This window comes from Culex quinquefasciatus, chromosome 2 (assembly GCF_015732765.1).
Source record: "Culex quinquefasciatus strain JHB chromosome 2, VPISU_Cqui_1.0_pri_paternal, whole genome shotgun sequence".
In the NCBI taxonomy this organism is placed as follows: Eukaryota; Metazoa; Arthropoda; class Insecta; order Diptera; family Culicidae; genus Culex; species Culex quinquefasciatus.
Window position 1 is genome coordinate 114,965,584 of NC_051862.1, and position 22,678 is coordinate 114,988,261.

Sequence of the window (22,678 nt, forward strand, 5' to 3'; positions counted from 1 at the left end):
TTATTCCCGAAACCATAGGAGCAACTTTTTTTCAGCCCTCTTTTTACTACATGTTTTACATGCAGTTATAAATATTCAATGATAATCTATGTCAAATCCATGCCAGAATGATAGATAATGCTCATTTATTATACTCAAGACCATTTTTGGTCCAATGTGGCCACTTTGGAACCGGTCCCAGATACTCCGGTGAAACCGCTCTATTGTGGAGCATTATTGGGAATATTTTGGTCAAGGCAACATGCATATCAAAATTAATAATTTTCAAAATCAAGCTCATTGGTGATTTCCAAGTCAATTTTTGGACCAATCTGGCCACTTTGGGACCGGTTCCCGGTACTCCGGTGAAACCCGGAATATGGCAAATTACGGGATTATTTCTGAATAATTTTGTAAAAGGCAATATCAATGTCAAAGATCATCATTTGCAAAATCAAGCTCATCCATGAACCCCAAATCCACTTTTGGACCAATCTGGCCACTTTGGGACCAATTCCCGGTTTCCGGTGAAACCTGGAACATAGCAAATTACGGGATTATTTCTGAATAATGTTTGACAAGGCAATATAGATGTCAAAGTACCTCATTTGCAAAACCCAGCTCATTCATGATCCCCAAATCACCTTTGGTCCAATCTGGCCACATTGGGACCGGTTCCCGGTACCCGGTGAAACTCGGAATATGGCAAATTACGAGATTACCTCTGATTTTTTTTTTTTTTTTTGGAAAGGCAATATCAATGTCAAAGATTATCATTTGCAAAATCAAGCTCATCCATGATCCTCAAAACCACTTTTGGACCGATCTGGCCACTTTGGGACCGGTTCCCGGTACTCCGGTGAAACCCGGAATATGGCAAATTACGGGATTATTGGAGGACAATTTTTGACAGGGCAATATGGATGTCAAAGATCATCATTGGCAAAATCAAGCTCATCCATGAACCCCAAAACCACTTTTGAACCAATCTGGCCACTTTAGGACCGATTCCTGGTACTCCGGTGAAACCCGGAATATGGCAAATTACCGGATTATTTCTGAATAATGTTTGACAAGGCAATATGGATGTCAAAGTACCTCATTTGCAAAATCCAGCTCATTCATGATCCCCAAATCACCTTTGGACCAATCTGGCCACTTTGGGACCGATTCCCGGTACTCGGTGAAACCCGGAATATAGCAAATTACGGGCTTATTTCTGAATAATTTTTGAAAAGGCAATATCAATGTCAAAGATCATCATTTGCAAAATCAAGCTCATCCATGAACCCCAAATCCACCTTTGGACCAATCTGGACACTTTGGGACCGGTTCCCGGTACCCGGTGAAACCCGGAATATGACAAATTACGGGATTATTTCTGAATAATTTAACAAGGCAATATGGATGTCAAAGTACCTCATTTGCAAAATCATGCTCATTTATGATCCCCAAATCACTTTTGAATCAATCTGGCCACTTTGGGACCGATTCCTGGTACTCCGGTGAAACCCGGAATATGGCAAATTACGGGATTATTTCTGAATAATTTTTGAAAAGGCAATATCAATGTCAAAGATCATCATTTGCAAAATCAAGCTCATCCATGAACCCCAAATCCACCTTTGGACCAATCTGGCCACTTTGGGACCGGTTCCGCGTACTCCGGTGAAACTCGGAATATAGCAAATTACGGGATTATTTCTGAATCATTTTTGAAAAGGCAATATGGATGTCAAAGATCATCATTTGCAAAATCAAGCTCTTCCATGATCCTCAAAACCACTTTTGGACCGATCTGGCCACTTTGAGACCGGTTCCCGGTACTCCGGTGAAACCTTGATTACGCTCTATTGTTGAGCATTTTCGGGATGAATTTTTTGTAGCAACATGCATATAAAAATTCATCATTTTCAAAATAAAGTTCGATGATGATTTCCAAGATCATTTTTGGACCAATCTGGCCACTTTGGAATCGGTTCCAGATATTGATGAGCATTATTAGGAATATTTTGGTCAAGGCAACATGCTTATCAAATTTCATAATTTTCAAAATCAAGCTCATTCTTGATTCTAAAGACCATTGCTCTACCAATCTGGCCACTTTAGAACCGGTCCCGGAGTCTCCAGTGAAACGCGGAATAAGGCAAATTACGGGATTATTTCTGAATAATTTTTGACAGGACAATATGGATGTCAAAATGTATTGTTTTTAAGATCAGTCTCAACCATGAATGAAATTTCTTTTTTTTTCGATAAGGCCATTTTGGAAGAAGACTGTGGCAAAAGCAAGTTTTTTTTCAAATAAAGGGGCTATTTCAGCAAAACAAAAAAAAAACTAGCCAATGTGGATGTCAAAATGAAATATGATGAAATTGTACACTCAAATTGGCTGATCAAAAACTTTTCTATAAAATTGGAATAATCCCGTAATTTGCCATAATCCGGATTTCAATAGAGAACCGGAAACCGGTTCTGAAATGGCCAGATTGGTTCAAAAGTGGTTGTGGGGAATATGGATGAGCTTGATTTTGCAAATGATGATCTTTGACATTTATATTGCCTTATCAAAAATTATTCAGAAATAATCCCGTAATTTGCTATGTTCCAGGTTTCACCGGGAACCGGGAATCGGTCCCAAAGTGGCCAGATTGGTCCAAAAGTGGTTTTGGGGATCATGGATGAGCTTGATTTTGCAAATGATGATCTTTGACATTCAGATTGCCTTGTCAAAAATTATTCAGAAATAATCCCGTAGTTTGCCATATTCCGGGTTTCATCGGAGTACCGGGAACCGGTTCCAAAGTGGCCAGATTGGTCCAAAAATGGTCTTGGAAATCACCGTTGAACTTTATTTTGAACATGATGAATTTTTATATGCATGTTGCTACCAAAAATCCCAAAAATGCTCAACAATAGCGTAATCAAGGTTTCACCGGAGTACCGGGAACCGTTCCCAAAGTGGCCAGGTCGGTCCAAAAGTGGTTTTGAGGATCATGGATGAGCTGGATATTGCAAATGATGATCTTTGACATCCATATTGCCTTGTCATAAATTATTCAGAAATAATCCTGTAATTTGTCATATTCCGGGTTTCACCGCGTTCCTGGAATCGGTCCAAAAGTGGCCAGATTGGTACAAAAGTGGTTTTGGGGAACATGGATGAGCTTGATTTTGCAAATGATAATCTTTGACATTAATATTGCTTTTTCAAAAATTATTCAGAAATAATCCCGTAATTTGCTATATTCCGGGTTTCACCGGAGTACCGGGAATCGGTCCCAAAGTGGCCAGATTGGTCCAAAGGTGGTTTTGGGGTTCATGGATGAGCTTGATTTTGCCAATGATGATCTTTGACATCCATATTGCCTTTTAAAAATTATTCAGAAATAATCCCGTAATTTGCCATATTCCGGGTTTCACCTGAGTACCGGGAACCGGTCCCAAAGTGGCCAGATCGGTCCAAAAGTGATTTGGAAATTATGAATGAGCTGGGTTTTGCAAATGAGGTACTTTGACATCTATATTGCCTTGTCAAACATTATTTAGAAATAATCCCGTAATTTGTCATATTCCGGGTTTCACCGGAGTACCGGGAATCGGTCCCAAAGTGGCCAGATTGGTCCAAAGGTGGATTTGGGGTTCATGTATGAGCTTGATTTTGCAAATGATGATCTTTGACATCCATATTGCCTTTTACAAAATTATTCAGAAATAATCCCGTAATTTGCTATATTCCGGGTTTCACCGGAGTACCGGGAACCGGTCCCAAAGTGGCCAGATCGGTCCAAAAGTGGTTTTGAGGATCATGGATGAGCTTGATTTTGCAAATGATAATCTTTGACATTGATATTGCCTTTTCAAAAAAAAAAAATCCGAGATAATCCCGTAATTTGCCATATTCCGGGTTTCACCGGAGTACCGGGAACCGGTCCCAAAGTGGCCAGATCGGTCCAAAAGTGATTTGGAGATTATGAATGAGCTGGGTTTTGCAAATGAGGTACTTTGACATCTATATTGCCTTGTCAAACATTATTCAGAAATAATCCCGTAATTTGCTATGTTCCAGGTTTCACCGGGAACCGGGAATTGGTCCCAAAGTGGCCAGATTGGTCCAAAGGTGGATTTGGGGTTCATGGATGAGCTTGATTTTGCAAATGATGATATTCCGGGTTTCACCGGAGTACCAGGAATCGGTCCCAAAGTGGCCAGATTGGTTCAAAAGTGATTTGGGGATCATAAATGAGCATGATTTTGCAAATGAGGTACTTTGACATCCATATTGCCTTGTTAAAATATTCAGAAATAATCCCGTAATTTGTCATATTCCGGGTTTCACCGGGTACCGGGAACCGGTCCCAAAGTGTCCAGATTGGTCCAAAGGTGGATTTGGGGTTCATGGATGAGCTTGATTTTGCAAATGATGATCTTTGACATTGATATTGCCTTTTCAAAAATTATTCAGAAATAAGCCCGTAATTTGCTATATTCCGGGTTTCACCGAGTACCGGGAATCGGTCCCAAAGTGGCCAGATTGGTCCAAAGGTGAACATTATTCAGAAATAATCCGGTAATTTGCCATATTCCGGGTTTCACCGGAGTACCAGGAATCGGTCCTAAAGTGGCCAGATTGGTTCAAAAGTGGTTTTGGGGTTCATGGATGAGCTTGATTTTGCCAATGATGATCTTTGACATCCATATTGCCCTGTCAAAAATTGTCCTCCAATAATCCCGTAATTTGCCATATTCCGGGTTTCACCGGAGTACCGGGAACCGGTCCCAAAGTGGCCAGATCGGTCCAAAAGTGGTTTTGAGGATCATGGATGAGCTTGATTTTGCAAATGATAATCTTTGACATTGATATTGCCTTTCCAAAAAAAAAAAAAAAATCAGAGATAATCTCGTAATTTGCCATATTCCGGGTTTCACCGGGTACCGGGAACCGGTCCCAATGTGGCCAGATTGGACCAAAGGTGATTTGGGGATCATGAATGTGCTGGGTTTTGCAAATGAGGTACTTTGACATCTATATTGCCTTGTCAAACATTATTCAGAAATAATCCCGTAATTTGCTATGTTCCAGGTTTCACCGGGAACCGGGAATTGGTCCCAAAGTGGCCAGATTGGTCCAAAGGTGGATTTGGGGTTCATGGATGAGCTTGATTTTGCAAATGATGATCTTTGACATTGATATTGCCTTTTACAAAATTATTCAGAAATAATCCCGTAATTTGCCATATTCCGGGTTTCACCGGAGTACCGGGAACCGGTCCCAAAGTGGCCAGATTGGTCCAAAAATTGACTTGGAAATCACCAATGAGCTTGATTTTGAAAATTATTAATTTTGATATGCATGTTGCCTTGACCAAAATATTCCCAATAATGCTCCACAATAGAGCGTAATCCGGGTTTCACCGGAGTATCTGGGACCGGTTCCAAAGTGGCCACATTGGACCAAAAATGGTCTTGAGTATAATAAATGAGCATTATCTATCATTCTGGCATGGATTTGACATAGATTATCATTGAATATTTATAACTGCATGTAAAACATGTAGTAAAAAGAGGGCTGAAAAAAAGTTGCTCCTATGGTTTCGGGAATAACTTAGGGTAAATGCCTCTATTTTTGATTTTTCAAAAAAGCAACATTATCTAGAAATCTGTCCGCATCTTTTGCTGTTTAGATATCGAAAATCCGTCCACAGGAAGCCGAGATATAGCTGTTCAAAGTTGGAGTTCCACCTTTTCCTCGAGCATGGGAGTTTAGGTGTTAAGAAAAAGAAACACGAAAATTGAAGTTTTCTAAATCTCACCAAAACAACCCACCATTTTCTAATGACGATATCTCAGCAACTAATGGTCCAATTTTCAATGTTAAAATATGAAACATTCGTGAAATTTTCCGATCTCTTCGAAAATGTTTGGCCCTTTTAAAATGGTAGTCTTGGTTTAAAAATTTACAAAATATTTTTTTCGAAAAGATCGAAAAATTTCACGAATGTTTCATATTTTAACATTTAAAATCGGATCATTATTTACTGAGATATCGTCATTAGAAAATGGTGGGTTGTTTTGGTGAGATTTAGAAAACTTCAATTTTCGTGTTTCTTTTTCTTAAAGCGGCTCTATCTCAGCAACCCGATGTCCAATCTTCGATGTCTCTTAGACTATTTTATAGCAAATTTTCTGAACTTTTCAAAAAAAATATTTTTGGAAATGGTCACTCATGGTCACTATTTTTAAAAATCGAAAAACTGCAAATATTTCGCTAAAATCAAACTTTCGGTGGCTATATCTTGAAAACGGAGCCCTTTATCAAAAAATCTGTAAAGTACTTTTCGATTGCAAATTCAATTTTGCATTAAAAAATAATGTCAAACTTGTTTTTGCATAAAATTTCGATTTTTTTTTGGTGGGTCTCGTGGCGCAGGGATAGCGGCTTCGGCTGCCGATCCCGATGATGCTATGAGACGCGGGTTCGATTCCCGCCTTATCCACTGAGCTTCTACCGGATGGTGAAGTAAAACGTCGGTCCCGGTTTCTCCTGTCTCGTCAGAGGCGCTGGAGCAGAAATCCCACGTTAGAGGAAGGCCATGCCCCGGGGGGCGTAGTGCCAATAGTTTCGTTTTTTTTCGATTTTTTCCAAAAATCACTATTTTTTCAAAAAATCATAACTCGGCGGCAGATTTTTTGACCATGTTTCTCTATAGCTTGCGGATTTTTGTCCCCTAAAACATATCAAAAAATCTCGAAAATCAAAAAATACTTATTTTGGGAAATTGACTTTTAGTAAAAAAAAAGTTGATTAAAAAATTTGCAAATTTTTTTTTCCGCGTACCTATTTTTTCTCAAAAGTCCTCAACAATACCTACAACTATGCCGAAGACACAAAATTGATCAGAAAATTCACTCAAAAGTTACAGCTGTTTGAATATTTACATACCATTTTTGTATGGACAGCTGCCAACATTGTATGGAGACTTGTATGGGTGAACCAATGACGCAAAAAAGCTTATTTGGTCATAGGGAAGGCCTCCACAAAGTTTGAGTCAAATAAAAAAATACAAAAAATAAAAATGGTCGAAATCGGCCGATTTCGTAGAGAGTTGCTCAGCGGAGCAAAAAAAAATTCTGATTGTGTAATTTTACATTAGATTTGTTGGAAATTTACACGATTTCAATAGATTTTCAATAGATACAATGAAAGTCATGTAAATTTCCAATGAATCTAATGTAAATATACATCATTTTTATCATGATACCTTTTGGTACATGATAAATAATGTAAATTTACAGGAATATTTTTTTCTGTGTAGCCTAGCAACAGCTACAACAATTTTGATAAGTTTATTTAAGAAAAATCAAAGTGTCTCATTGTTACCATGGGCTAAAAGGAGTGGGGAACAATGAGACAGCCCTGGATTCTGGGTATATTCTTAATTTTGGTCAAACCTAATGAAGGGACATTGTAGCCCAACTCATTCCCTATGAATAGTCGAAATAAATCTAAAGAAATGTTAGTTTTGCTGTTAATGGCCGCTGACGAGCGGAAAAGTAATTTTTGTCCATAATTTACTTTTACACCCCAGAATCAAACAATAATGAATAACTTTTCAACGGAGCGTCCATAACCAAAGCCACTATTATGGCAGACGTGTATTCTACAGGCTGTAGACACGAAAAAAAACGAAACTATTGGCACTACGCCCCCCGGGGCATGGCCTTCCTCTAACGTGGGATTTCTGCTCCAGCGCCTCTGACGAGACAGGAGAAACCGGGACCGACGTTTTTACTTCACCATCCGATAGAAGCTCAGTGGATAAGGCGGGAATCGAACCCGCGTCTCACAGCATCCCTGTTTGAAAAATGTCGCACGTCGTACGAGCTGTCGCGCGGTTTTGATTTTACCGTTTCGATATCGATTGGTCGAAAGGACGACAAACGTACGACAAACATTTGACATGACCGACATTGTTTTTCCATCGATTTTCCTTCAATTTGAAGTCAAGATTTTCGTCGACGCAGTTTGACAGTTCTCTCCAGTTGGACTTGTTTGGACTTGATCAAATCTTAGAAACTTTGAATCGATTCGAACTAGTTTTACGTTGCATTAAAGTTTCGTGTGGATTTTGGCCGGTTGATTGGTAAGTTGTGTTCCTTTTTTACCGGAAAGTTTCGGTCGGAGTGGGCGAGCGGCTTTATCATAACAATATATTCAAGATTTCCTGATTTCAGCCTTCGTGATGGTGGAGGAGGAGGAGAACGGGTCCCATCGTTGCTCCAGCGGGCCTTGCCGGAAGACGGGAGGGAAAGGAAACGGTCTGCGATCGAGGAAGCGGATTGGCGTTTAACTCTCCGCTGGAGGTGGCGGTGCGTGCCATACCCAAGGAGGCAGAGGATCAAACGGCATGTAATGGATGAGGCGGCGTTTCTGATCCGCCGGAGGTTTTTATACGGTGAGTTGTTTTTGAAACGATAGAGGGGGCAAGATTATTGAATTCCTTTCTCTATGGAGGGGGTGTGCCTCCCATTTGAAAAATAAATGAGGACGATGAAAATGTGCGTGGGGAGGGGGGGAATTATCAATTCTAATTCTAAACAACAAAATTCTTTTTCTTTCATTTCTCAAACTTTTCAATTTTACAAATAAAGTATGATTTCGTTTGATAATAAAATAAAATTAAAATAATATAATTATTACATTTCTTCAATACAATTCAATTCTATTTATTTCTTTAGTTATGTTAGTTATCTTTTAACAATAGTTTTTATAATAAATTATAAAATTATAAAAGTATAAAATTAAGAATTATAAAATGATAAAATTATAAAATTATAAAATTATAAAATTATAAAATTATAAAATTATAAAATTATAAAATTATAAAATTATAAAATTAGAAAATTAGAAAATTAGAAAATTAGAAAATTATAAAATTATAAAATTATAAAATTATAAAATTATAAAATTATAAAATTATAAAATTATAAAATTATAAAATTATAAAATTATAAAATTATAAAATTATAAAATTATAAAATTAGATTCTACAAATCTTAAACTCCTAAATTTTCAAAACTTATTATTCTTTAAATTCTTGATTTTATAAACTATTTTTAAAAATATCAAAGAATTTATTTTTATTATAAAATTATTCTGATATTTTAAATTTTAACGATTCTAACATTCAAACATTTCAAAATTGTTCAAAAGCTTTAAAATTTATTGCTTCATTACAAGGACTTAAGTGTCCCAAGAAACACATGTACTTTAAATTAAAAAAAAAAAAACAAGATTCTCCATACATTTGTTGATTTTTATCTGAAAGTTAAAATGCTTGATTTTCTTTTGTCTTAAAGTATTTTTTTGTCTTTTTTCCTAAAAATTTTTATGTTTAAATTGGCTACATTTTTTATTTTTATTTTTTAACATTGAAAGTTGAATTTCTCAATTAACGTTATTAAATTTACAGTTCATCAAAGGTTTTTGAATATTCCACATTTACATAATTTATGAATTTTTGCAGAATTTTTGAGTATGATATCTGTCATGAGATTTCTTTTTTTAACAAAACTTTAGTTATGTTTTGGATGATTCAGCCGAATGACGTAATCTTTTTTCAGGTAACCAACAATATTCCAATCGGATCCTGCTGACAACCCAGCGTCTCCGTTTTGTCCCACGGAACGGAAGCTGTAACGATCGCAAAAACACCTGCACCGGACACTTCCGGTAAACTGATGTTGTCCCGTACTCCGGTGGCCATCAATCCGTGGGAAATAAACGGAAGCAAACTCGAAAAGATGGCTGACAAAGTCCGGCCAAGATCCCGAAGTGACGAGATGTGCTGAAAGGCCAACCGGAAGACAACGCCAAAAAACCACTTAAAGATCGCGATACACAACATCTAAAATTAATGAATGTATATGAAATTTAGGGAAAAAGTTTAATTTACAGAAAATATACAATACATCTAAAAATAATTTAAAAATAAAAAAATGCCTATTTTTACTGCAACCTAACCTAATAAAAACGAAAAAACAGCACACGACAAAGGCACGACAACCTAAATAACAAAACCGTGCGACGTCGGTCGAATGTCGTACGACAATGTCGAACAATTTCGATGATCGATCGCACGACAAATACGACATTTTGGTGCAAAAACGTATGACATTCGCGCGAAAGTCGCACGACATTGTCATGCGACGTCGTACGATTGCACGGACGACAAACGACGGACGTCCGACGGACTTTTCAGTCAGTGTTTGAAAAATGTCGCACGTCGTACGAGCTGTCGCGCGGTTTTCATTTTACCGTTTCGATATCGATTGGTCAAAAGGACGACAAACGAACGACAAACACTTGACATGCCCGACATTGTTTTTTCCATCGATTTTCCTTCAATTTGACGTCACGATATTCGTCGACGCAGTTTGACAGTTCTCTTCAGTTGGTCTTGTTTGGACTTGATCAAATCAGAGAAACTTTGTACCGAATCGAACCAGTTTACGTTGTCGCAAGTTAGTGTGGATTTTGGCCGGTTGATTGGTAAGTTGTGTTGCTTTTTTGCGAGCTGCTTTATCATAGCAATATATTCCAGATTTCCTGATTTCGGCCTTCGTGATGGAGGAGGAGGAGGAGGAGGAGAACGGGTCACATCGTTGATCCGGCGGGCCATGCCGGAAGACGGGAAGGGAAGCACCCGGTCTGCGATCGAGGAAGCGGATTGGTTTTTAACTTTCCGCGGGAGGTGGCGGTGCGTGCCATACCCAAGGAGGAGGACAATGAAACGGCAAGTAATGAATGTTTCCCCCAATGGAACAGAAGGAGGGAGAAAGACCATTCCCCTTCCCGTCAAGTCTTGGGGAGGTGTACAATGTTCCGTGTGAAAAGAAAGGTGGAGGAAGACGGCGTTTCTGATCCGCCGGAGGTTTTTATACGGTGAGTTGTGTTTTTGAAACGATAGAGGGGGGGTGTTGCATCCCATTTGGACGACGGAAAATAAATGAGGACGATGAAAGTGTGCTCGGGAGGGACTGGAGAATTAAAAACCTGAAACCATCACAAATTCTAAACAATAAAATTCTATTTTTCATAGCAATCTTTCCTGAATCTTTTCAATTCCCCAATTCAAATTTTCTAAGATTCACATAAATATAAAATAATCTATTAAAAGGTATAGTTTCGTTCAAATATATGAAAAAAATATATTGGAATTATAAAATTGTTTCGATTCAATTCAATTCTATTTATTTCTTTGGTTATCTTGGTCATCTTTTAACAATACACTCAAACCCCGATGGTTTGACACCAACTGTTGTCAAACGAACGGGGTAACTTTTTAGTTTGACACCCCTTTTACACGGAGTTCACACACACTACCAAACGATTGAAAATTATAAAATTACAAAATTATAAAATTATAAAATTATAAAATTATAAAATTATAAAATTATAAAATTATAAAATTATAAAATTATAAAATTATAAAATTATAAAATTATAAAATTATAAAATTATAAAATTATAAAATTATAAAATTATAAAATTATAAAATTATAAAATTATAAAATTATAAAATTATAAAATTATAAAATTATAAAATTATAAAATTATAAAATTATAAAATTATAAAATTATAAAATTATAAAATTATAAAATTATAAAATTATAAAATTATAAAATTATAAAATTATAAAATTATAAAATTATAAAATTATAAAATTATAAAATTATAAAATTATAAAATTATAAAATTATAAAATTATAAAATTATAAAATTATAAAATTATAAAATTATAAAATTATAAAATTATAAAATTATAAAATTATAAAATTATAAAATTATAAAATTATAAAATTATAAAATTATAAAATTATAAAATTATAAAATTATAAAATTATAAAATTATAAAATTATAAAATTATAAAATTATAAAATTATAAAATTATAAAATTATAAAATTATAAAATTATAAAATTATAAAATTATAAAATTATAAAATTATAAAATTATAAAATTATAAAATTATAAAATTATAAAATTATAAAATTATAAAATTATAAAATTATAAAATTATAAAATTATAAAATTATAAAATTATAAAATTATAAAATTATAAAATTATAAAATTATAAAATTATAAAATTATAAAATTATAAAATTATAAAATTATAAAATTATAAAATTATAAAATTATAAAATTATAAAATTATAAAATTATAAAATTATAAAATTATAAAATTATAAAATTATAAAATTATAAAATTATAAAATTATAAAATTATAAAATTATAAAATTATAAAATTATAAAATTATAAAATTATAAAATTATAAAATTATAAAATTATAAAATTATAAAATTATAAAATTATAAAATTATAAAATTATAAAATTATAAAATTATAAAATTATAAAATTATAAAATTATAAAATTATAAAATTATAAAATTATAAAATTATAAAATTATAAAATTATAAAATTATAAAATTATAAAATTATAAAATTATAAAATTATAAAATTATAAAATTATAAAATTATAAAATTATAAAATTATAAAATTATAAAATTATAAAATTATAAAATTATAAAATTATAAAATTATAAAATTATAAAATTATAAAATTATAAAATTATAAAATTATAAAATTATAAAATTATAAAATTATAAAATTATAAAATTATAAAATTATAAAATTATAAAATTATAAAATTATAAAATTATAAAATTATAAAATTATAAAATTATAAAATTATAAAATTATAAAATTATAAAATTATAAAATTATAAAATTATAAAATTATAAAATTATAAAATTATAAAATTATAAAATTATAAAATTATAAAATTATAAAATTATAAAATTATAAAATTATAAAATTATAAAATTATAAAATTATAAAATTATAAAATTATAAAATTATAAAATTATAAAATTATAAAATTATAAAATTATAAAATTATAAAATTATAAAATTATAAAATTATAAAATTATAAAATTATAAAATTATAAAATTATAAAATTATAAAATTATAAAATTATAAAATTATAAAATTATAAAATTATAAAATTATAAAATTATAAAATTATAAAATTATAAAATTATAAAATTATAAAATTATAAAATTATAAAATTATAAAATTATAAAATTATAAAATTATAAAATTATAAAATTATAAAATTATAAAATTATAAAATTATAAAATTATAAAATTATAACATGGTGTCGATTTCTGGAAAAGTCAGGGAAAACCTGGAATTGTCAGGGAATTTTATTTGACCTGGAAAAGTCAGGGAAAGTCAGGGAATTTTAAGCTGGGTCAGGGAATTTCGATGATCTTATAAATATTACTACAAAATTTCATTTGTTTTTGAAAATTCGCCCTTGATGATGTATTTGAATGTCTTCCAGGCCAAACTTTGCAACACTGATGATATTTAATTTTTTATATTGGTCAGTCCGGAAGGAACGCAGACTCCATATAAAAAAATCTTAAGAAAAGGGTCACGATGAAAAGCGCGTAGCTTGTTTGCAATATGTTTAGGTTTAAAAATCAAATAATTTGGATTTGATTTGGATTTTCGTTCAACTGAAAATTACTAGCGCACACAGGGTGGGACAATATGAGGCAGTTGCCCCAACATCATCAGAGATTTGTTCTAAAATTGGTTGTTTGCTTAGCATATAGGAACCATAGAGAAAACCATAAATTTTGTCAGAACAATTAAATGATTTAAAAAATCAAAAGTTAGAAAATTCGAACATTTGAAAACTTAAAAAAAAATATAAAATTCTAAAGCATAAAGATTCTAAATTTTAAAAATTTAAAAATTCTGATATTTTGGAATTGTTTATTTCTTATTTTTTTTTAATTCTTATTCCGAAATTCTTTAAAAAAAATTGTAAGGTTAGAAAATTTTCCAAAATTTCACTTTAGTATTCGTTATCTAAATTTTTATTTTTCTCAAAATTAAACTGAACTATGATTTAAAAACGATCCAAAGCAGTCTAATTTTGTTTAATCTAAAATTAAGCAAAATAGTGATGATGAAATGGAATTAAAAATTTAAGAATTAAATTCAAGAATTAAAGAAATAAAACAAAAATTTATGGAATAAACAGTGTTGTTACAGACTACACTCAACTCATTTTTAAACATACTGACTCTGAATATTTAATTTCTTTAAAGATTTGAGCAATGTTTTTTATCCTTATTTATTGTTCTTTTATAATTGATACATTCAATTTTAATCTTGTGAATCTTAATCATATTTCAAACTTTTCCTGAAGATACAAACATTTGGATGTAACAAAAATTATTATTGGGCATGTTCCAGTGGGTGTACTGTGCTTCTATCGCAAATAAGAGCTTGATTGGACGTAACAGATGCTTATCCGCCTTTGAGTTTTAGATGGGATTCAGCCAGTAGAATTTTTTTTTTAAATTTGAGCATTCTGGAAGATAAAAAAATCAAAACATTCAAAAATTACAGCTCCAACATTCAAAATTGGATTATTCAGAAATAAGGAAATAAAATTAGGGAAAAAAGTATAGAAAAACCCAAAAAAAAATTAATTCATATAAAAAAATATATTAAAAGATCCGAAATTTTCAAATAAAAAATTAAAAAAATCTGAAAACAAAAATCGAAGATATCAATATTCAAAAATAAAAATAAAATAAAAACAATCAATTTTGAGAAGAAGATGTAGGAAAATTTGCTTCGATTTTTCTAAGTGACGCCTTGGTAATATCATCGAGTATGAACTGTATCTGAAATTTAAAATCTCAAGTTCAAGAATTTATTACAATTTTTAAATTTTATAATTTTTTTTATTAAATTTTTTATATTTATATTTTTTATAAAACAACAAATTACAAATTAAAAAAAAAATTAAGATTTCATTCAGTTTTTAGATCTAAATTTCTAAATGTTGAAATTTTTGATTTTTTTGCCAACATGTTTGTTTTGGCTTTTTCCTCTAGTTTACTGCCGTTCTACGCATAATTGTCCCATGTCAATTTTGGACGATTTTGACTTTTTGACATTTTTAAGTTTAGTTTGATGTGTACTTTAAGAAAAACACATAAAATTTGGTACTTTGTTCGGAAACTCATTAAAAACAACATCAAGTCTGTTTGTCCCATCGTTAAACTTCTACGCATAATTGTCCCACCAAGTATTTTCTTACACGGAATCATTATTTTTACGAAGCATTATGCCTTGTTTACCTGTTTCATAGCAAGAGAATCACAAATAAGTGTGATAAACTGCTAACTGGGGCGATTAGGGACACATAGGGCGAATAGGAATCCACGGGACAATTATGCGTAGAAACGCAGAAATCGGTCGAAAAATTTCAATCGCGTTTTTCTCAGTTGCACTTTTTTGAACATGGGACAATTATGCGTAGAACGGCAGTTTACTTCTTAATGTGTTTAATCCTAGCAAAAATACATTTTCAGCGTTTCAAGATTCTGCGTTCTGAGATTGCCAAATTGAATTTATTGTGAAACTCTTGTGTATGTCCCTGGGCTTTGTCATAATGAGGTTTGATGCTTGTTTGGCAAAGAGTATGATTTGATTCGATGTGGAATTAAAATCGAAGTGTTCAGTATATTGCTGAAGCTTCCATTTTTACACATGGACACCACTTCATGCTGCGAGAACCCACTTTGGCGTAGTATCAGGGCTTAATCGATGGCCGGTAAGCTGTCATCGAGACAAGGAGGTTCTCTGATAGTGGAAATATCACATTTGTACAATGAACCGCTACATATGTGATTTTTCCTATCTTAATGTGGGTGTCAGGTTAGGATGCGGGTTTAAAAAATAGTGTTTGTAGAATTTAGGATTTTAACTATAAATATCAACTTTTTATACTTTGCCTTTAGTTATTTAGGGACAAAATTAGTAACAGTGAATTTAGTAATTCTATCAGAATCGGTGATTTTCATTCAAGTAGCATAAAAACCATTCTGATTTGTCAAAATTTCCATAGAGTCTCGATCAATCAATAGTGAAATGATATCGGACTAAATTCGTTGATCTGTTGAACTAACGGTTGTCGGATTATGATTGTATCGACCATTGTTGCGAATCGAGGATCTACTGGAATTCTGACGAACAAATAGTCGTCTCTTTTTCATTTCACGACTTGTAAAATATCAACTGTTTTTTAAAAGAAGCCAGACAGGTTTTAAAACAAACGTTTTTTTTGGTTAATAATTAAAATGTCGGGGATTTGAGATAAGAGTAGCTTTCGGATAGGTTGCTTTAAATCTTGTATTCAATTCAAGTTAGGTAGTTATCCGCAAATGAATATTTGGACTTATATGAATAATTGAACATTTTGGACTTATGAATAACACCCAACTGTGCATTTATTCTAGAGTCAGATCCATACAGCGTCAGTGTTTATTTGGTCGAAGTGTACTAATTCATTGGCAGATCTGGTTCTAGTTGTAATGTACGACAAGACTACTGACGGACGTGACAGGACGAGGGCCCAGTTTAGAGGTTTCGACATCAACGATGTGCGGCTGGATCACCCTCCCAAAAAAAAAAAAAAAAAGAAACTCTTGTGTATGTTTGTCGCAAAATTATTTTTCTTAAAATGGGCGGATTTTGCGCGGGTTGGGTTTTGAGATGGTGCGGATTTTTTTTTTCGATTTCTCCGTAACAATTCTGAATAAAGGAATTTTAGAGTTCAAGAATTTATAAAATATGGTCTCTTCGGAAAAGTTGTTTCCAGCATCCGAGATTTCATAGGGATTGTACAAGTACATTTCACATATTTTCCCCAAACAACATTCAGGAGGAGTTTCGTGGTTAGATCGAGCTTAAAATTGGAATCTATTTTAAAACACCCAAATATCTAAGTTTGATAAATAATGACTTTTTGAAAAGCTCGAGCAGGTTGTAGGTATTTTGTTTTAATTTTTATAAAATGTATTGATCGTGTGAATGATCGTCTGTAGGCTGTGGTCAAGGTAGAAACCATTTTTTTAAATAAGGCTTTCTAGGCCCAGTGAAAAAAATATAATTTAACTCAAAAATGACGAACTCCTCGTCACAGTGTCCTGATGCAAACAATGATCGAGCTGTAGCTGTCACAGCCCTGCGAAGTATGTTGGCTGACATATCGGGCAGTCAGTCAAATAAACCAGCTAGAAGTCGCTAGACAAAAAAAAATTGTTAGAAAGAGATAGGAAACCTGATGCAAACAAACGTCCAGCTGTCATGTAAACATACTTTGAATGTGTTGGTAAATTTCTGACTAGAAAGCCTTATTCCAGAAAACCGTTTACTTTAAATACAATCATTGTTGTAAAAGACCTAGATCTTTTTTAAAACCGTAATCATGTGCTTGAAAAAATTTACATTTAATTGTATATTTTTCTTAGTTTTTCAGTTTTGTTTTAATCTTTCTTAAGGTTCTACAAAATTACATATTTTTTAATTTTTTTTTTCTCCAAAACCTTTAGTTTTTTTTAAACACAATCAAAAATGGCATCGGCTTAATCCGTTTTTAAAATTCCGCAAAAGGCATCAATTATAAAATTAAACATGACTTCTTACTTCAATTCAAATTTTCAATTGTTTTTTTTTTCGAAAAATTTAACATTAATTTTTCTTTAGGAAATGAGGTGAAACTAACTAATCGCAATTTGAAATTTGCAACAATTGTAATTATTAATTATTTCTAGAGTTTTTTTAAAGGTCCTGTAAGCTTTTGTGTTTCATATGTTTATAGGACCCATTAAAAAAAACTCTAGATTTTTTGGTAAAGGGCAATGTAACCGTTGGTTACAATTCTTCAACGAACCTTCACTTTTCTACTTGATTCCGTACATACAACATCACACAATACATGGCAGTAGAAGGGTTTTCGTGCCGCTGTAACGAGATAGTCCTTGACAGCGATAGGGCAGGACTACTCGAATTGGGTGGAAAAGAAAATGGAGCTTTTCCCTTCCCGTTTGGTATTCGAGCGGGAAAATGTCTTCTTGGCCCGCCGATGTTTAGCATCGGCCTCTTTTGCCATTCAGGCGTCCGTGTGTTTAGTCGTGTCCGTTGTACCAGTACCGTCCTCTTTGTGCTGTGTACGTTTCGCCTTCCGGAAGTGGAAGTGCCCACACGGAAGTCTAGTTCCGTCGGCGCGACGGCACACGGGAACCGGTGAACCTAGCCTCGTGAGTGCGCAGGAGCCGTTGGCTACGTTTTAACGTCAAGCACCGACCCGAATCTCTGGCGCGCGGCGCCATAACACACCAAGGAGATTATCCCCTCTCGGCACGCCCAAATCAGTGGACTCTGGGGCTGCCGAATCCGCCACTGAGGGAAGACGCCTGCCGCAAGTAGGACCAGCAACGCCCGCTGGCCTACCTCTGCGTTCCAGCCCAACCCAGCAGCAGCTCAAGCCATCCGGAAGTCAACGACCAACCAGCAGCTCAACGACATCCCCCCCCCCCTTTGTGGGATCGCGGCGGCACAGTCGAGGGCGCTCCTGTGACCGGCCTTGGAGCAGGTGAACGCCGAAGGCGTTCGAGAGTTCGTGCGGAGTCAGCGAAGCCTCGCTGCGAGTCCAGCTGCTGAACGGTACGTTGCCCCTGAAGTGCCCCACATTCCCACACACACCCACACCCTACACTATCCCAGAAATACACGTTTTAATTAGAAAATTGTGGTTCTTGATTTTTATTTCATCCGTGTCTCACTTGAATCGCTGAGTAGAAATGCCGACCCTGAGTGATGAGTAGTCAGTAGCTTAGGTCTACGACTACCTGTAAGTAGATGGTCTCTGCCCTGAAAAAGGAACGAGCTAGTCCTCCTTGATACTGAAAAGTCATGAGTTTCAATTGGCTTCCTAGCGGAAAGCACGAAAAGCGATCAAGTTTGACCGGGTGGTGTAAAAATCTAAGGATTTTTCCTTCGGGAGGTGGCAGGGATCCGTGCTAGCACGGCTTTCTTCACCTGCACACTGTCCCCGCCCCGACCAAAAATCTGTGTTAGTGCCTTAAACGGTCTTAAATCAATTGAGCGTTTTTGTTTAGCCGTTTTCAGTTTTGAAAAATTCGTGGTTTTGGGCAATTTGTGTTGTTCGGAAACCGATTGAAATCACATGATACATATAACATAGATTATGAACCCACACATGCATCCCTGTAATCAATAACACCAAACAACAACACACATGAACCCACCACCTAGACAAAATTAAAATTTTACGACTTGCACTGCAGTCGACACATCTCGCTCCATACACAATGACACGAAGGAAAAGAATAAAACCAAAGAAAGTGGAATGGAGGAGAGTGGAATGGCAGGGTGAGGAGTACGACGCAGACTGCTCAGATGATGAAGGTCTAGCCGAGATGCCCAGTCCCGTCGGCTCTAATCATCCTAATTACCCCCTGGAAGAATTAGTGAAAGATGTAGAATTTAATCTTGAGTTCCTCAGAGAGCTTCGAGCTGAGGGAACTTTGCTACCGGAGGACGTTGTTAAGGTGAAGCGCATCATGCAACTCTTCCGGCGCGACCTGTCCATAGTTCTGGAAGCAGCCAACACCCGCTACTTGCCGGTGGCTGCGACCTGTGAGTTTAGGAAACCAGAACCGGAACCAAAAACTGAAAGACCACCTCAGCCGGCAGCGGGATCGGCCAGAAGCAAAGGCAAGCTGTCCTCCGGCAAGGTCGGTGGCAAGAAATTGAAGAAAAAGCAGTCGCGGTCTTCGCCGGATTCGGGCAACGGAAGTTCCCCGAAGAGTCGGCCTCGGTCTGTGAAATTTAAGAAAAACCAAGGACTAGAATCGAGTAGGTCGTCGGACTCAGCCATGGGCAGTTCGGCAAGGAACCTACCAAAGCCGACGAAATCGTCGCAGGTCAAGCATAAGGCCAAACATAAATTTAAAGAATTTGAACATGAAATTAGGAAAATACAAACATCTGTGATAACTTTGCTAAACGGAAATGGTAATGAATTGGAAACGGAAATAGACCCTGATTTGGAAGAGATTGCCGGATTGATTTCGGAGATGCGGAAGATAGATCCGGATTTGCCAATCGAGGAGAGGTTGTGCGAATATTTTAATAAGTTTTATTAGTCCCTTTTATTTGTAGTTACATTCCACACTTCGGATTTACGTAAGAAATCCGACCGAGGGTTGGCAGTCCACGGGAGTTGGTGAAGGGTTAATGTACCTTCGGAGCTCACGATCGGATCAACCCAAAGACCCGGATGCTTACGGCGAGAACGAAGTGATGGAATGGCGAACCTGCAATTAAAAGAGAAAAATAAAATATTATTAGATAACCGTACTACTGAATGTTTAATGTTGTGTCAAAAATGTGTAAGCGTTTTGTAAAATTTTGTATTTGTGAAAAACTTTTTGAACTCAAAGACTAGTGGATTTTGAACACCCCTAGTCGTTAAAGTGAGTCAAATTATGTTTGAGGTTGAGACTACATAGTTACACTGGCGGATCAAGGGACGGTGAAGGAGTGATAAGCTTTTATCCTTCACCCAAACAATGTCCGTGGAGCTGTCACGAGTGGAGTTCTCAACGGCCAGATTGGTCAAAAATAATGAAAAGGTATACCTGTTATGTTTATGCTGGCGGTTCATAGCTGCACTGGCATCCGATGAGACGACCAAGGGGTAATCCGTTGTGCCCTTGTGTCCGAGCGCCGGATGTGGAGTGGTAGTGAGGGGACTGTGCCACAAATCACGGCCAGTAGTGCCAAACCTGAAAAGTCACGGTCAAGGCGACCATAATTAGTGATTTTAATTGCAATTTTAATGTGTACACTAACCTGAAGTGCATCTTGCTTAGCCAAGATGGCTTTCACGGTTCATCCCGGGAATTTAGTGGGTTTCTGCAGGCTCATCTTCTTCGCGAAGATGACGCATTGGCAGCAAAACGCCACGAAAGCTTGTCCTTCAATGGGCTGCAAAGAAAGGAAATTTTGAACGAAGATTTTCTTCGTTGTGTTCATTCACCGATTTTGTAAGTACTTACCAAAACATACCGTCATTTCATGACGAAATCTGGCCAGAAAAACGAAAAAACCGTTCACAAAAACTACACCGTCGACCGAACTGATGAATGAAAAGTAAACATTGCGTTATGCTTTGACAGTTCGGCGACGTGTCAGTCGTGACGTTTTTGCATCTGTCATCTGCAGAGACAGTTTGCTGCAGGGGCTTAATTTGATTTTGAATCACCCCTCACGGATCGAAAGTGATCTAATTTGTAAATATTATTTTTGTTGCGCAACATAGATATAGAGTTGTCTACCCCAATTACGGGATGATTTTAATTTAATTTTTAATTTGTTTCTGCATGTTTTATGTTAATTTATTCATTGAATTCTTGTAGTTTGTGCATGTTTTATTTATTTTATTTATTATTTGAGTTGTTTTGTGGAGGTTCATAATCTCGCGCGTTGTAGAGTAGTTGTACCTGAGAATTGTAGGTTTCTTTGTCCACACCCACGAATCCAGTAAATGCCGACGATGGTTGAATAAAGCGTTGTTGTAAAAAAATGCAAAACCTCGTTGAGCTTTCACATTTTTTCACCGGGGTGGTGGATAGTGTAACCGTTGGTTACAATTCTTCAACGAACCTTCACTTTTCTACTTGATTCCGTACATACAACATCACACAATACATGGCAGTAGAAGGGTTTTCGTGCCGCTGTAACGAGATAGTCCTTGACAGCGATAGGGCAGGACTACTCGAATTGGGTGGAAAAGAAAATGGAGCTTTTCCCTTCCCGTTTGGTATTCGAGCGGGAAAATGTCTTCTTGGCCCGCCGATGTTTAGCATCGGCCTCTTTTGCCATTCAGGCGTCCGTGTGTTTAGTCGTGTCCGTTGTACCAGTACCGTCCTCTTTGTGCTGTGTACGTTTCGCCTTCCGGAAGTGGAAGTGCCCACACGGAAGTCTAGTTCCGTCGGCGCGACGGCACACGGGAACCGGTGAACCTAGCCTCGTGAGTGCGCAGGAGCCGTTGGCTACGTTTTAACGTCAAGCACCGACCCGAATCTCTGGCGCGCGGCGCCATAACACACCAAGGAGATTATCCCTCTCGGCACGCCCAAATCAGTGGACTCTGGGGCTGCCGAATCCGCCACTGAGGGAAGACGCCTGCCGCAAGTAGGACCAGCAACGCCCGCTGGCCTACCTCTGCGTTCCAGCCCAACCCAGCAGCAGCTCAAGCCATCCGGAAGTCAACGACCAACCAGCAGCTCAACGACATCCCCCTTTGTGGGATCGCGGCGGCACAGTCGAGGGCGCTCCTGTGACCGGCCTTGGAGCAGGTGAACGCCGAAGGCGTTCGAGAGTTCGTGCGGAGTCAGCGAAGCCTCGCTGCGAGTCCAGCTGCTGAACGGTACGTTGCCCCTGAAGTGCCCCACATTCCCCACACACACCCACACCCTACACTATCCCAGAAATACACGTTTTAATTAGAAAATTGTGGTTCTTGATTTTTATTTCATCCGTGTCTCACTTGAATCGCTGAGTAGAAATGCCGACCCTGAGTGATGAGTAGTCAGTAGCTTAGGTCTACGACTACCTGTAAGTAGATGGTCTCTGCCCTGAAAAAGGAACGAGCTAGTCCTCCTTGATACTGAAAAGTCATGAGTTTCAGCAACATTTAAAATGGCATCACCAGATTAAA

At 35.6% G+C, this 22,678-nt stretch overlaps 1 protein-coding gene across 1 annotated transcript; it reads right to left on the bottom strand.

Annotated features, from left to right (window-relative positions):
- Nucleotides 1-20,095: 20,095 nt before the first annotated feature.
- Nucleotides 20,096-20,943, bottom strand: LOC119766272. Its single transcript, XM_038250716.1, has 3 exons — nucleotides 20,809-20,943; nucleotides 20,595-20,741; nucleotides 20,096-20,270 (listed from the first exon to the last, which is right to left on the bottom strand). The coding sequence occupies exons 1-3, from the start codon at nucleotides 20,817-20,819 to the stop codon at nucleotides 20,096-20,098; spliced, it is 333 nt and encodes a 110-aa protein (XP_038106644.1). The 5' UTR covers nucleotides 20,820-20,943.
- Nucleotides 20,944-22,678: the final 1,735 nt, after the last annotated feature.